The sequence below is a fragment of the Arvicola amphibius genome, chromosome 12 (genome assembly GCF_903992535.2).
Source record: "Arvicola amphibius chromosome 12, mArvAmp1.2, whole genome shotgun sequence".
NCBI classification, from domain to species: Eukaryota; Metazoa; Chordata; class Mammalia; order Rodentia; family Cricetidae; genus Arvicola; species Arvicola amphibius.
Window position 1 is genome coordinate 63,002,904 of NC_052058.2, and position 15,566 is coordinate 63,018,469.

Consider the following 15,566-nt stretch of genomic DNA (forward strand, 5'->3'; position numbering starts at 1 on the left):
GTGGTGTGACAAACTTTAGGCAAAGGCAATTTATGGGTGACTTTGGCTCATCTGTACAGTCCATCACAGTGGCAGGAAGGGGCCATCTGCAATCAGGAAGCAAAGGACGATACATGTTGGTCCTCAGCTGTCTTCATGCTTTGTATGCAGTCTGGGACTCTAGCCCATGGGACAGTAACTATTATATATAGGACAGGTCTTCTCACCTCAGTTACCATAAATAACCCCTCTAGACATGCTCAGAGGCTTGTTTCTTCCATGAGTATGAAGGACTTGTAAAGCTGGCAATCAATACTAAAATACTAACCATCAAATTACGGTTCAAACTTAAATCATTAAAATGTTTAGCCTAAGTATGCAGCTCAGCCGTAGAGTATGTATTGCTCAGCTATAAGGACCTGAGTTTGGATTCCCTGTGCCCATATGTAAGTCAGCCACAACAGTGTATACTTGTAACCTTAGGTCTTGAGGTAGAGACAGGTGAAACTGGAGAACTCTACCAGAAGGGGTGAACTCCAGATTCAGTTAGAGACCCTGTGTCAATTAAAAAAAAGTATAGACAGCAATAAAAAAAGAAGTGGATCTCCAGACTTTACGTGCACACCCAAAGACATACCTGTATACATGTGCACACACAGGATATATAATACATACACAAAAAGAAAAAAACAAATAAAAATTTAATTGGTGTATAGATACAACACCCCCAAATACACACACACACACACACGTGCACACACACACATATATATGTATGTATGTATGTATATGTGTGTGTGTCTGTGTGTGCGTGTGTGTATGTATGTATCTAAGTCAATTAACAAGTTAATAGCTCAAATATATCTTTTATATTCTTCTGATTGTCCTTGTTGCCAATTAGACATGAATAGAATGCTAGTAAACAGAATGTAACCACAACAGAGTGTTGAGCACAACATCTGATTCCCAGAATGGTCTCAACTGGAGCTGGGGATGCAGCTCATTGGTAGAATACTTGCCCAGCATTCACGAGACCTTGTGTTTCATCCTGGGCATCACACAAACTAGACATGGTAGAAAATGCCTGTCATCCCAGCACCAGGGAGGGAGAGGCAGGAGGTTCAAAAGCTCAAGGTCATCTTCAGCTATAGAGTGATTTTAAGGCCAGCCCGGGATATATGAGACTCTGACTCAAAAACAAAAACACAGAACAAGAATACTCTCAGCTGGGCACTTTGTCTAGAATTAAGCATTAACGATAAAGGAGTAGCTTCTTCTACATTTGGTATCTGGTTACCACAAAACATGTAAAAATAAATTCAGTAACAACTCCAGGTTCAAGCAGAGACCTATTTTCCTAATGACGTAAATACCTACCATTTGTGTAGCGCATTTACCTTCTCAAATTGCTTTCGTGGTCATTAGCTCCACATGAGGCTTCCATCACTGATTACCATGTGGGGACATACTGCTGACAACAGATAAAGCTTTTCTCCATAGAATGGCATATGCCACCCAAAGTCAGGAAATCAGGAATTTTCAAACATACCAGGCTAGAGTTTGGGGATATCCAAAATCTGCCTCTCAACAGATCCTCATTTCTAGAATCCACCAAACTTCCCTCTTCTTTATTCCTCCTCAATCCAGTTTGGCCATCTATACTGCAAGGAATTCAGACTTGATGAGGAAAGTTACTATGGAAACCAACTGCTAAATCTTGACTTTAAGAGGGGTTTCGTGTAAGCACAGACTCCGACTGTTAGCTGTGAATTTTAAAGACCCCACAAGGGTGTTGGATGCCCTCCTAAGCCGAAGTGTTACAGTCTCCGCATCTGCTGTGACAGATGGCAGGGAACACATGAGGCACGGACGCTGTGGCGGTGTACATAGGAATCCAACAGAGAGACATGTCATGGCCACGGAAAAGTGCCCAGCAAGGAGAGTGTAACACATCACAGTGGCTACAGGAACTATTCTGTGGATCACACCGTCAGGGAAGAAAAGCCCATTGCAAGATGTTGGCGCAGGGGATAGAGACCTCCGTACCTACTTTTGCTTGGTACCTTGGGGACAAACACCTTGAGCTGCCTTTCATAGTGAACAGGCAGAACCTTTGCTCATTTTACAGTTGAAGGAATGAGTCACAACCTCATCTAAGAATTAAGAAAGGTCTTGAAGCAAGGGTTCCTTGGGTTGACTGTGTTCACCACAGTTTGTTTTATTATAAAACCAAATTAAGGCCAGAAGCCCTGAGTCATTACACTGCTTCAAGAAGTGGTTGGCTTTTATTAAATAGGACTGGCTGTCCCTTGTCTAAAAAGAGAAATGTCCGTCTCAACATGGATAACACCAAACTGCCTAATAATCCCCCACCACTGGGCGTTAGCAGGAAAGGGGCAGGCCCAGGGTTGAACAACCCCCAGGAAACTGAAAGAGAAGATTTGGAACACCCTGAAGGAAGAGGATGCTTTGATGGAGCTACAGAAGTAAACTGGGAATGAGTGTACAATCCAGGTTATAGCAACAAAATGGGGGCTGAGCTCTCCTGATTAACTGGGTTTAAAAAATGACTGAGACAGAGAGAGATGGGGTGCAGGGGGGGAACACAGTGGCTCAGAACAAGCAAAGAAGCTGAGGCTGAGTTGTCTGGAAACCTGGCCCTTGCCCCTCAGCAGGGTGATACATTTTGACCTGTTTGTGTCGGCCATAGACCTGGGAAACTAGGGATTTGGGGAAGACATATTAGATAGATACTAAAACAGTCAAGTTTGAGTTTTCATGTACGCCTGTGGTCCTTGCACACATTTTAACAATAATAAAGACTTCAAAGCTTGAAAAAAGCAGTGGAGGCTGTGGCCAGGAATGATGTGGCTGGGAAGTGAAGCAGGTGTCTCGGCCTCGGCTGCTGCGCACATGGCAGAGCAGAGGCTTGGAGCGAGCAGGGAGGAAGCCAATGCAGCTAGGTAGCCTGCCGCCAGCAGACACAATGAAAACAACCGCAAAGTGTTCCCCTTAGAACTCACAGGAAACGTCAGCCTAAGATGGGACCCAGTAGACACGCCCCTCCACAGCCTTGAGGCTTTGCCACTATCTCAGCTAGACCAGAGATGCTCCTGCGAGGCCAGTCTGGCAGGGTGGACCAGAAGACTGGCAGTTGGCAAAAGGCCTCATCAGAAACTGAGGCTTTCAACAATCACTCAGAAGGAAAGAGAAAAATCCTAAGCCTACCATCTAGGTTCCCTTCCAGAAGGGCAACATTAGGAGAAACATCGTAAAATGACCAGACTTGTGAATTCTGGTATAGCGTGCAACCCGAGCTTATAGTTCAGCTGGGCTATTAACTAGGCAGTGGTTAAGGCAGTTTGGCAACATCGCGCTAAAGTGAGGATAAAAATACTGTCACTGTAGTATTGTGAGGGAGTTTTGATTGTCTAAGCTTGGTGACAACATGATGAGCTCTTGATAAACACTGCCTAGCATGATTTCTTGCCACAATCATTTCCCACCTGTCATTACAATGTGGTGGGGAGATGGACCACAGTCTCTTGTGTCAAGTCATCAGCAGTCTGAACCGAACTTAAAAGCCTCCTAGATCTTCCCGTACCTGGGTCCTAGGACTGACCCATCCCAAGTTGATAACTGCTAGAAGAGGATCACGGTGCCCAGCAAAGCTACAGGTGGCAGGTACAAATGTCTTGTCTCTACTTTCTCAAGCCCACCACGCATAACCAGGTCTGAGGAGTTGGGATGATTAGAACGTTTGTCAGTGACAGGTTACTATTGTCCAGGCTGGTCTCTGAGCTCCGCCCCTCCCATGTAACACGTTGTCAGAATGTAAGTGGAGGGGAAGGCTGGAACTGAAATAACCCAACAAGCCTCCTATAGCCCTGGTACTTTTGTAGCCCCCCCCCCCCCACATCTTTAGGAGTTCTGAGATCATGATAGAGGTATAGGAAGGGGGAACACAACCTATTTCCCTCCTTTAGCTCTTTTGTTCTTCCTTTGGTGTATTTGTAGCCCATCTCAAACTCAGGTGTCTAAAGCGATATCAAGTCATTGTGTCATGTCTGTATAGGCTAGAGGGGACTAACATGGGTTCTCTGGGGCTAAGATCAAAGTGCTTTCAGAGTAAGTCTCTACAGAGTTACGCTCCTTTCTAGAGGCTATGAGCGAGAATCTACTTCCTTGCTTCCCCCCCCCCCCCTGCTAAGGGCTGCCTGCACGCCTGGTTCATGACTCGTCCTTCATCTTCAAAGTATACGATACCTTCGTGAACCATTCTTTCATCATGGTACTTTGACCTGTTCTCCCTTCTACTTTGGAGAAGTATTGTCATTTAATTGGGACACCTAGATGATCTAGGGTAATCTTGCCTTTGTAACACTAGCTGTTAGGCAACCTCAGTTCTATTTACCATTTTACCTTCGTTTGGCATACAACATTACACACCTACAGACTGTGGGAAGGGGGATGTGGGCATCTGGTGGAGTGAGTCCACGTTTCTGTCTCACACACCTGGTGTTGTGGAGTCCTGTGCAGATGATGTCTAAATACACATGTAGATTTGGGACACTTTTAGGAAGGCTGCCTAAGGGGAGCTCCAGGCACCAAAGGCTGCTCCTTCCCAGTGCCTGAGCATCTGTGTTTGTGTGCTTGTGTGTTTATGGGTACGTGTGTCTGCGTGAAAAAATACACAAGTGCATTTGCACAGCCCCATGAATCCATATGGGCAGACCCCTCAGCTCGGCTGGGAAAGCACATGTCCCAACACTCTGACATTTCCAAGTAAGCTAGCTGGAGGATTGCAAAAAATAACGTCGACTTGACTTGGAGCCAATTCCCACACTCAGCTCTTTGGAGAAAGGCTCTAGGATGGAGTGTAGGAGGCGATAAAGTTTTTAGTGATGAGCGTGTGGGATGACCACATCATTCCATGTGCAGAGAGAAGCAGCACGGGAGTTCCAGTGTTAATGAAAATGAGAGGCTCCACAGTATCATTTCTCAGCTGCCACACCAAATGGAGATGTCCTACCTTAGCTTTGCTGCAGGCCTTGGGTTCCTATTTTTAGTACCCTTGTGACTTTCTAGTTGGGAATTCATTGGTTATCACAGATACCAGGAAATCATTTGCAGGGGAGGGGCTTCCTGAAATCATTTTGTAGAAAGGATTAGAAGTTCGACATCTGGAAGGGGCTGAAGGGTAGACAGGAAGACTTCTTTGGTACAGACAAACAACTTCCTGGTACACCCATCAGGAATGAATGCTTAGTACAGGTTACCTCCTAAAGAGCCGAATGACATACATATTGGAGTGGGCATATCTGGACATATTATGTTACCTTCGATAACCTTATTTCTGCTTGGTTTCATGAAAGGTTAAAGACAAACTCTCCTTGTAGGTAGCCAAGGGACTTTGGGTAAATTAAGCCCAGATAATCAAACATTAGGTAAGGTAAGAAGGTGACTGGTGTCCAACCCTCCCAAGCATAGAACACCCAGTCCCCTCCTTTCCACGAGTAGCTGTGGGCCCTTTATTTCCTTTCAAGGCAAAAAGGAAGCATGCAAGGTTCTCTGGAGTTCTCGTTGCTCTCAGAAGTGAGTTTAACAGCTAAGATTGTCCCAAATCCTCCTAATCCTAACCAGCTGGAGAACAAGGGTACCAGAGGCCAGCTCTGCTACATGGAGAGTTCCCACCTCTGAGACAAGCTCTTTTTAATTTCTTCCAAGCACGCTAGCTTTTGGGCACGGTGCACAGCCCATCTGTTTGGTTTGGTGTTTGCCTTGACAGCGTAGGAGGAACGGCGAGTAAGCACCGTCTTAGACATCAGATGTTGAAAGTGCTGTACTTTCTCCTCCATATGGGGACCTAGAATCTCTGTCATGGGCCCACGTAAAATAAGTTTAAAACCTAAGAACATGAACTTTAGATGTCACAGTTACCTGCTACTTTCTCAGAGAGGTTTAATAATAAAGTACCAAAAATGCACATTGTATATCTTGGGCCACATCTGTAGAAAGTCCTTGCTGAACACCCCACCTTTCTCTCCAGAGTTACACATGGTAGACAAAGATCTTGAGGATTTGGCTCATGGCTCCTTCCTTTATTCCATAGCATTACACGACTTCTCCAGGGAGATTCTACCTGTGATGTTCTAGTTCCTGAAAATGGTCTTTGTGTAGAGGCCACTCTTTATGAACCTCTTATTATGGTTTGAATATGAAATTTTGTCTATAGGCTTCTGTGTTTAAATACACGGGTCCCCAGTTGGTGGCAGTGGAAGTCTGTGGAAACTTAGCTGGCAGGTGTAGGGCCATAGGAGAAGAGGTTTAAAGGTTCTAGGCTAGCTCCACTTCCAGTGAGAGCTTGTTTCTGTCCATGAAGATATAATAAGTCACACCACCACTTCCCTCCACCACAGGCAAAACCCCATATACCAAGCCTTCCCTGTCATGACGGACTGTGTTCCCTTCAACTACAAGCCAAAATAGATCCCCTCTCCTGGCATAGAGACCCAGGCTCCCGAGCATGCATGCTCCCTGGGTAAGGCAGCAGCTGCACTTCACTCCACCTGAATCTGAGCCTCACTCAGAACTACCCTCGTCTTGCTTGATGGAATAACACACTTAAACACGTCTATAGCCTTTGTGCAGTGATCTATCTCTAAGATTCATTGGGAGGAAAATAACGTCCCATGTGCCCTACATTTCCTGTGGAGAGGTTTGTTTTAATAGTACTTATAAAAACAAAAAATTGAGAGCCTTCTAACTTTAAAGTAATGAGACTGTTTAAATGAGCTGTGATACAAATGTACAATGCAACAGCAAATGGCCATTAAAATGTTACTGAGGATTATGATTAGGGAAAATTCATACGATGGAATATTAAGGATACAAATTCAGGAAAACTCAGCTAGACTTCCTATGCTTCCAGGAAATCTTTTTTAAAATATGCATTGGCTAGTGATGGAAAGAAAGGACATAAAAAGTGTTAAAGTGATTTACCTAGGAGACAGAAATACAGATGATTATCATTTCCTTCTATACTATTTTTATAATAAACATGAATTAATTTTGCAATTATAAAATGGCTAGTCCCAGTAGGTAGGTATTGACAAAATGGGCAATGGAGGTTGTTCCAAACTGTCCTTTCCATAATAAGGCTGCAATTAAGATCTTGTCCAGGTTCCTGCCAGACTATTGCAGGTTTTTGTTTTATTTTTTACGCTCAGTGGCTCAACACATGGTGATATCCATGGGCGGTCTACTCATTAAATGGAAAGGGGACAGTGGAATTGGGAGAAATGATTTGAGTTTCAAGGGAGTGATTGCAAAAGGCATGCTCTCTCTGACAGTTACCCGCTTCCCGGTGCTCCCGCCTACCAGTTTCGGGGTCACATTGGTGTTCACAAGGGTCCAGGAGCCGCCGGGCACAGAGGTCCATGGCCCAGGGCCCACTGGAGTTCTGCTGCGAGAAGAGAATCACTTGGGCAGGGTTCAGCCAGTCACTGGCATCCAGCTGGCTTCCTTCCAGCAGGATGAAGCGGCTCCCTACAGGGTGACAGAGAAGAAACGTGTCTGCGGATGCACACACAATACATGGGCGCAAGTCATCAGAGATGAGCGTGTCCTAATCCAGGACCATTACACTCTTTGCCTACCATTAGTACTAGTGCGTGGGACTGGCAGATGGAGGTTCTGCCATCACAATGACTCCTGGGAGGCCAGAGACATTAAACCTTCCAGCTATATCCTCCCCTATTGCCGTGCCTCGTCCCATATTGCTGCAGTGTTCCGCAGGGATAGAGGGACAGAGTGGCTCTGTGGTGACCATGGCATGGCTCCATCAGACTTAGCCACAAGGCATTGGCACTGAGTCAGGTAACAGTGACCCACTGCCTGTCGTGGCGTGCCCTGAAATAGCAGGTCCTCGGATGCTGTGAACGTCCCCACCTGCTTCCAGCCTTGCAGCAACCAGAGAACAGACATTAACAAGTCAATTAGGTGCTTTGGGTTTAAATGACTCAGGGACTCTCAGAACCTACGGTACTCCCTAGTTATATTGGGGATCCCCTTGAAGTAAAGTCTTACTTTTGAGGTCTCAGTTTACAGCAAGTTTATTCGGTGAACAATCTCTCACCTTGGAGAAGCAAACCAAAGCATGGCTGAGCCTAACACACCTGAACTGCCCCAGTTAGCTTTTCCTTCCTCGAACACTAAAGGACTGTGGCATCCATCCACCTGTAGCCAGTGTGCTTTGCATTTCTCTATGGTCATAGAGAAACGGAGATGACCCATTCAGCTTGTTATTAGCTCAATTTTTTAGGTCATCGGTGGACAATCTAACTGTATCCTCTTCCTTCCTGTTTGGAGCACATCCCTTTTCTCCACTACAGTGACCCTTGTTTGTCTTCTGCCCAGCCTGAAAACTGCCAACTGAAGAAGCTGTCACCTTCTCAGCGGATTGAGCTCACCATCAGCGATCAGGTGCTCGGGGACATGAAGGGTGATTTTGACAACAAGAGGGCAGCTGACGTGAGAGGAGCACACGAGGCCAATCACACAGCTGGTGACGCTGATCAGGGTCAGGGTGGTCTTATTCACAGGACTTCGGGGAGAGCCCACTGAAAGCAAGACAAAAACAGGACACGGTAGTAAAAATCCCGGCACTGACTGTCTGACTCGGCCTTCTACTGGCAAAGAAGCATGTCTGGCAAACCTAACTCCAAGAGATCAGAAAATATCTCTGCTATGTGACCTCAGGAAGCTTCATTGGGGACATCACCTGTTGAAGAGGAAGTGAATGTGGCCAACCCGGTGACCTTCAAGAACTGAGTGCAAATTCTCTCTGATTTGACTGAGTTAGGCTCACAAGAGGTCCCAAAGGGTACATCTCTCCCTCTCCTTCCCTAGCTGAGTTCAAAATTCTTGGAGGCAAAATAGTTAAATCGCTGTAGTGCAATCCCATTGCTGTTTGCAGAGGGTGCTCTAAGGCCAGGCTCCCATAGTGTAAACCCAGGCTTCTGGAAGGAACTTCCCCCACTAGAAGAGCATGTACTTGTTCTATGGGTGTGCAATGATGCTGTCACACCAGAATCCTCTCCTCCATCCACACACCACTGGAAGGAATGGAAATGGAAGAGCTTACTTTGCTCATTTGGGGGGACTGGATTTTCTCTTGCTCTTGAATGAAGTGGTGGCAAGCAAAGGGATGATGAAGGGGGTGGCACATGGAGGCAGGATACATGTGGGAGGGTGAGAAAGCAAGGCAATGGAATGTAGAGTCTTTTAGGGAATTTTCTTATTTATGATAATATTTATTATTAATAGCAATGTAAGTCCATATAGGGGAGGAAACTGTGCTAAGTTTCTCTGTACATGATTTCCTGGTAAATTTTTGTCTGTTCATAATACACACCTGTGAGCCTGGAGAGGGACTATCTACTTTGCAGAAGAGGGAAATAAGTCTCAAGTAGAGGCCCTAATTGTGACAGCTAACACTTACGAAATGGTCATTATGTGTCAGGTACCTGTGCTCAGAGTTCTACAGGGCTCACATCATTGAATAACAATTGAGGCTTCATGAAGTAGCTGTCATAAGAGGCTGCAGAGTGTGTCCAGAGCCAACTCTCTATAAAGGAAGAGCCTTGGGAACTGCTGCTCTCAGGAAACACGGGAATGAGTGTGGGACTCAAGACCGCCCATCTATCAGTGCGTGGCGTCTCCCGACGGTCTGTTGGGAGGTTGAAATGCAGAAGCTGCCAATAACCTCTCGTTCTTGCGAGCTGAGAGGTGCTATTCACACTGGGATCTTTTCAGCTTGGAGTCCATTTCTTCATACTTAAAGATCCACCCGGCCCAGCCTCAGAAGCAGATCCACCAAGAGCTAACACCTTCTGGCACCTAAATGCCACATATCCCAAACTATACCTGTCACATTTCTCAAAACCCAGCTTCCTCAAAACCCAGCTTCCTGTCCTATTTCCATTGTCCAGGTCTCAATTCAAACAACTTCATTATGCCCAACTCTCTCCCGGCTTGCTCACAGGACACACTTCCTTACCGCCAAGGCCTTTAATTGTGTGTGTGTGTGTGTGTGTGTGTGTGTGTGTGTGTGTGTGTCTTCATTTTGTTTAAACTTTCATCTCCATTCTCTCATCTTACATTAGGATTCTGGGGCGTATCTGTCTCCCCGTCATAGACACACCCCTGGCTCTCAGATAGCATCTCTACTGCCTCAAGAGGAGACCTTCACATAGCACAGCTGACAAGCTAACACAGCAGTCCAAGACTTGACGTCACAACAGGGTCCCAGCGTCCTGGATTCTGCCAATCTTTCAGCTTCCTTTTCTATATCACCTACAAGCAGGCACCCTAGACTTTACCTTAGCAAAGCTGTTTCTCAGCTTTCTCACCGGACCATCCCTTCCACGCCAGTGACTCTGCACAGATTATCTCCTTTTCACAGAAGACCATTTTGTCACCTTGTCATCCCGGTCCACACCTACTCGTCCAGACTCAGCTTAAACAATAACTTCCCGAAAACACTTCCCTGAAACCTTCAAGAACAGATTCTCACTCATCCCTGCCCCTCTAGCCCTCAGTGCACCCTGCTGTTACAGCTCTCAGCACACAATGTCATCCCTGTTTGCAGGCACTTGCCACTGCTCTCCCGTGATTGCAATAACTAGAAACAGATATTTTTGTCCCTTTCCTCTGTGTGCATCATCAACCCACAATCTAGCATCCCTGCCCGCCTTTGAATTTTCCAATGCTTTCCTATTCATTTGCAGAAGCAAGCGCAATTGCAATAGCCTGGCAGGTCTTTGCTTTGGTAGTTAGCGTCTTCTCTGGCTTCACCCCTACCTTCCCTCTATGTTTATGTTTATACCCTGGCTAGAGCTGCCATCTCCCTCACTTCCTTGACAACCACATTTCTTTGAGTCCTCCGAGCTTTTTATGTACTGCATCCCTCTACTGAAATGCTCTTACCCAAGACTTCTTTTTCAAGACATCCTAGGCACTGCCTATATTTCAGTTCTAATTCTTCTTTATTGCCTCCTATTGCTGCCATGTGGAATTAAGTGTTATCACTTCTGAGTACTCATTTTATTTATTTATATTATTACAGGAAGCCTTATCATTGTGCCATGTTTTCTTGTTTCTACTACCTTTCACAGAGGCTGACCCAGAGGAGGTAGGTTAGAAGATGCTTTTGTTGGTCTGATTGATGTATCCAGTCCAATTAAGCAGGCATTTACACACATGCATTATAGGTAAAATCCTTTAGTAGGCACTTTGAAAAAATAATTAGGGCTGCTCCGCCCCTGAGCCACTTAGAGTTTAGTTAATAACAGTAGACAGTTGATGCATTACAGGGGCTTGGAATTTAAAGAAACAAATCATTTTATGCTGTAAAGCAACTAACTCATCACCAGGAGGCTTCTCCAATAAGACTTTAGTGGAGTAAGACACGCCTACTTTGATACAGCCTAGATCATGTGTCTGTTCTATAAAATGTTTTGAGGATCAACTGAGCGGGAGATACTGTCACCTGCATTCCCACTTCAGGGAAAAGGAAACATTTACAGGTAGATTATTAAGAGCCCCACTGGCTCTTCAGAAAAAAAAATAGGAAGAAAAATTCAAACGTTAAAGATTGGGAAGCCTACAGACTCTGGAATACAGAATGAAAACGCCTTCTTTCTTGCAGTTTCTGGGAAGAATGAGTTCTGTGTGAAGAGAATTTGAATAGAGGTAGGACTCAGACAAAATGTGTATGTTCTGAAAGCTCCTAGTTAGGTATTGGTCAGAAACGCTACTGATGCCATTCATGTATCCTCCACGGGATTTCAAGGGGAGTCTGTTCAATATATTCCAAGATGGGGTTCTATAAAAGCTGTAGACTACATTGGGAAAGATCTGCAAGCAGCAATGGTGATTTCATATACTTTATCAGTTGCCAAAATAAATAAAGGATGTAATCCTCACAGAAGCCATATGTATGAGTTACTAGTAAGTCATTCAGTCTGTGCGAGAAGGGATGCTCAGAGGAGCTGTGTCCTTATGCAACACCACACAGCAAGTAGATGCTGAGGTTCATTGGTGTTTGGCTGTAGAGCTCCCTCAGGGGTAATGGCAACACCAGGAGGAGTGGACAGTGGTGCCTACAGCACCGAGAGTCATCTCTGAGGTCACTAAGGAAGAGTCTGCAGCAGTATATACAGCGACTGCACAGAAGCACAACTGAGCCAACGCAAAGAACAAATCAGTTTCCTTAACTTGTGCCAGGAGAAATGAGGGTTCTGGAGGCTTAGGTCTCAAGATTCTACTGAGTAAAGACTTAATGGTCAAAGAAAACTCCTAGATAATTCCTTTACTGGCTGTGCCCTTCTATCCCAGCTCGATCCCAAGACCAATGCAGCTGAATTGATGAGGAGCGCACCGATTATTCATTTAACAAACTTCACCCACTTTATTTGTCTCTCTGAATAGCAAAACATGACTGCCGAGTCTTCCAGAAGGAATTGAGAGTCTTCTGACCAAGAAACAGCCTTTCAAACAACTTGGAAACTTGTTTGAGAGGGCCATTATCTGGGAGAGATGATTCTCGCTCTCACTGGACTCTATGCTCTTCTTTCTTCCTGGGAGCAGGCACCCGCTGCAATCCAAGCCTTCTTCCTGGTGATGCTGGCTCGAGTGCACAGAGCCCTCTATGGTCCCTGCCTTCACCACATACACCATGCTCATACCACCTCCGTCATTCCTACCTCGACTGCGCCTGCGGCTCCGAGAAGGGTCCGTATAAAAGGTCAGCTGTGGGTCATTTTCTGCCTCAGTGCCAGAGTCCCCCTCAGGGTTCAAGAAGGCGGAACCAGCTGAAATGGATAGAGAATCAGAGTAGACATTTTCTCTTCTTGCAATGCAGAGTCATAGGGTGAGGTCTAATTGGAAAGTCAATAAAAATGAGAGTGGTCAATGGACAATCTGGGAGAGGCAGCTGAGGGGCCAGGGCTTCTCAATTGTTTAGATTTGTTGGAGAAGCAAGCAGTTATGAGAGCAATTTATGGCACTCCAGTCTCCACACAGAACATGGCTCTATGATGAGGGACTCGTCTGACATCTGCTTGTCAAAGAGGACTTGCAGAGGTCAGGGGTGGAGAAGAAAAGAGGGGAAATGTTTTGTTCAGGTTAACAGGAGACCAGAATTACATCAGAGCAGGAAAAACATTTTACTTCTGAGTTTCCACTGATTCCATAATATGAACATATATACAAAAAGAATAAATAAGATAGATAGCCATGAGAGCAGGGAATATTCCTTCATGCCCTCTAAATCATAGACAAATACTTTGATCATTTGATAAATATATACCCATATACTCTCTGTCTTTTTCTGATACTGAAGCAGGTAAAGAGCTTTTAATTTCCCTTTGAAATGGACTTGTTCCATATCTTCATTATAATCTCATTTTCCCCATTGAGTAGATGGGCCGGCAACTTTCCATATTAACAAATAGGGATCTATATGATCGTTTTAAATGACTGAATGCTAAGTCATTGGACATTCAGCAGATGTGCCAGATGGTTAACCAATTCCCTGTTGGTGGCCATCTAAACCTTTTCCAATTTTTGGCTTGTTTAAATGTGGTAATCAGCCATTTACACACATCTTTGTACACTTGTTCAATTAGTTCCTAGGAACTACTCATGTTCATAAAGATATTTAATCAAAAGATTTCCACTCTTACATTTTGTGGCATGTAGCTTTAATTTGGCCTTCAGAAGACTGTGCCTTTGTAGCTATGTGTGGCAGTATGTGTAGCTGGTTTAAAGACCTTGCCTCTACCCACATTTTGGAACCCATCTGTGAGAGTTAGAACTGGACACGGCTACCTCTTGCTTTGTTGTTGATCCTCTTTCTTTGGCTACTGGAGGTGTGGGAGAGCAGAGTGGCTTGCTGGTGGTTGGAATCCACGGGGCTCGTGGCTATGATATTATCTTTATACTTGTTCATCAGGGACAGCTTGGCATTGTCACTTCCTGTATAAGAAAATGTCAAGACAAAGGGGGAAGAAAACCTTAAGAGAACAGGCAAACCACAAAAGAAAGTGTGAAAATCCACGTGAGCTGAGTAGATGGGCCCAGGGCACTGACTCGAGGAACATTAGAAAGTGAGAGGCGGGTGGAAGCTAAGACACTCCTCTCTGCTTTCTAAGGGCTACGACGTTAAGGGAGGAGTGAAGTAAGAGGATTACAATTGGACATCCAATTGAGTTAATTCCATATTGATAATGTCACTGCTTGCCAGCCTTTGGCTAAATGTAGAATGCAGGGTTTTTCTTCTGACCAGCACAGGGTTTTAGCAGAAAGAGAATCTATGTGCCTTCAGACAGAAGGTGTCCCCTCTTTCATCTCGGTCTTCACCGTTCCTTCATGACTAAACTCTAGCTACTGCACACATCCATTCGTGTGGTCTGTCTGACATAGTACCGTATGTCGATTCCATGGCCTTGGTACTCTGCCCAGCGCTATGGGGAATATGATACATGTTGGAGACTCCTCCTTTCTAGTCTCAGACTTCAAAGTTCTCAGACATTGACGTTCTCAGACTTTAAGTCATATTAAGAAATGATTATTGATACAGGTCATCTTCTAGATGCCAAGTAAAATTTCCATGTCCCACTATGGGATTTTAACCTTTGCCGCCTCTCCCAAAGTCTGCGCATCTTTAGCAGTATGCAGTATCAAATGTGTCTTCCTCAAAGAAGAAGGTACTGGGCAGTGCCTTGAAGGATCACTGTTGAGGCATTCTCTTTCAAGATGTACTGATTCATAGCAGTTTGAAAGGGAGAGACGTGGGCTATCATAAAAGAACCATTCCTCCCTCTCTGCATGTTTTTGACCCTGATCTTGTTCTGTTGGGTTAGGGCCAAGGCTCTTCTAGCCACTGTCTCTATAGATATGTCTAGCATCTAAGATCTGATGCTTTGATTGCAGTCTTCCATTTTCTTTAGAAGAAAATGCATCCTGTGTAGAGACCACAGAAGCAGGGGCAAAGTCATGTAATTAGAAGACTCAAGGCCCCACATCTTAGGAGGCAGAGAGAAAAACAAAATGAAACAAAAGAAACTGAGTAGCTGAGGATCCTCCATGTCATTAAAGAATTAAGTTGCCTGTGCAAATATATGATATACAAAGAAGTCAAGCCAGGTTAGTTTCCCAGGCCACTACCTCACTTCCTAGGGGACTTCCTAGTATATACTTAGAGGCTCTAGAACACTTCTACCACACCTAAAGGCATCTCTCTGCTCCCAGTACTGGGCGGAAATGGAAGTGGACCCAACTTATGCTAATATTATACTTCTTATTTTATGGATTAGAAAACCAGTACAGTTGTCCAAGAAAAAGGGGTGTTTTTTATTAAGTCTGAGAATTCACAAATGTATACAAATGTATTCAAAATGTGTTTTGATCATACCCACCCCTCATGCCCAATTCTTACTCCTCCTATGTCCTCCCACATGCGTAATGTCCTCTTAATAGAATTTTTTATATCCCACTAAGTCCAGTTGGTGCTTGCTTAGATG

The 15,566-nt window shown here is 44.8% G+C and overlaps 1 protein-coding gene across 2 annotated transcripts in view; it reads right to left on the minus strand.

Moving 5' to 3' along the window:
* Positions 1 to 15,566, minus strand: part of Astn1 (astrotactin 1) — a 324,573-nt gene that overhangs the window by 153,369 nt on the left and 155,638 nt on the right. Inside the window, exons 4-7 of one of the 2 annotated variants that reach the window (XM_038349589.1) lie at positions 13,873 to 14,019; positions 12,747 to 12,854; positions 8,451 to 8,600; positions 7,360 to 7,527 (exon numbers count right to left, since the gene is read on the minus strand). In XM_038349589.1, coding sequence (XP_038205517.1) covers positions 7,360 to 7,527; positions 8,451 to 8,600; positions 12,747 to 12,854; positions 13,873 to 14,019 — 573 coding nt within the window. Of the gene's footprint in view, positions 1 to 7,335; positions 7,528 to 8,450; positions 8,601 to 12,746; positions 12,855 to 13,872; positions 14,020 to 15,566 lie in introns of both variants that reach the window. The other variant, XM_038349588.1, reaches the window with a different exon arrangement.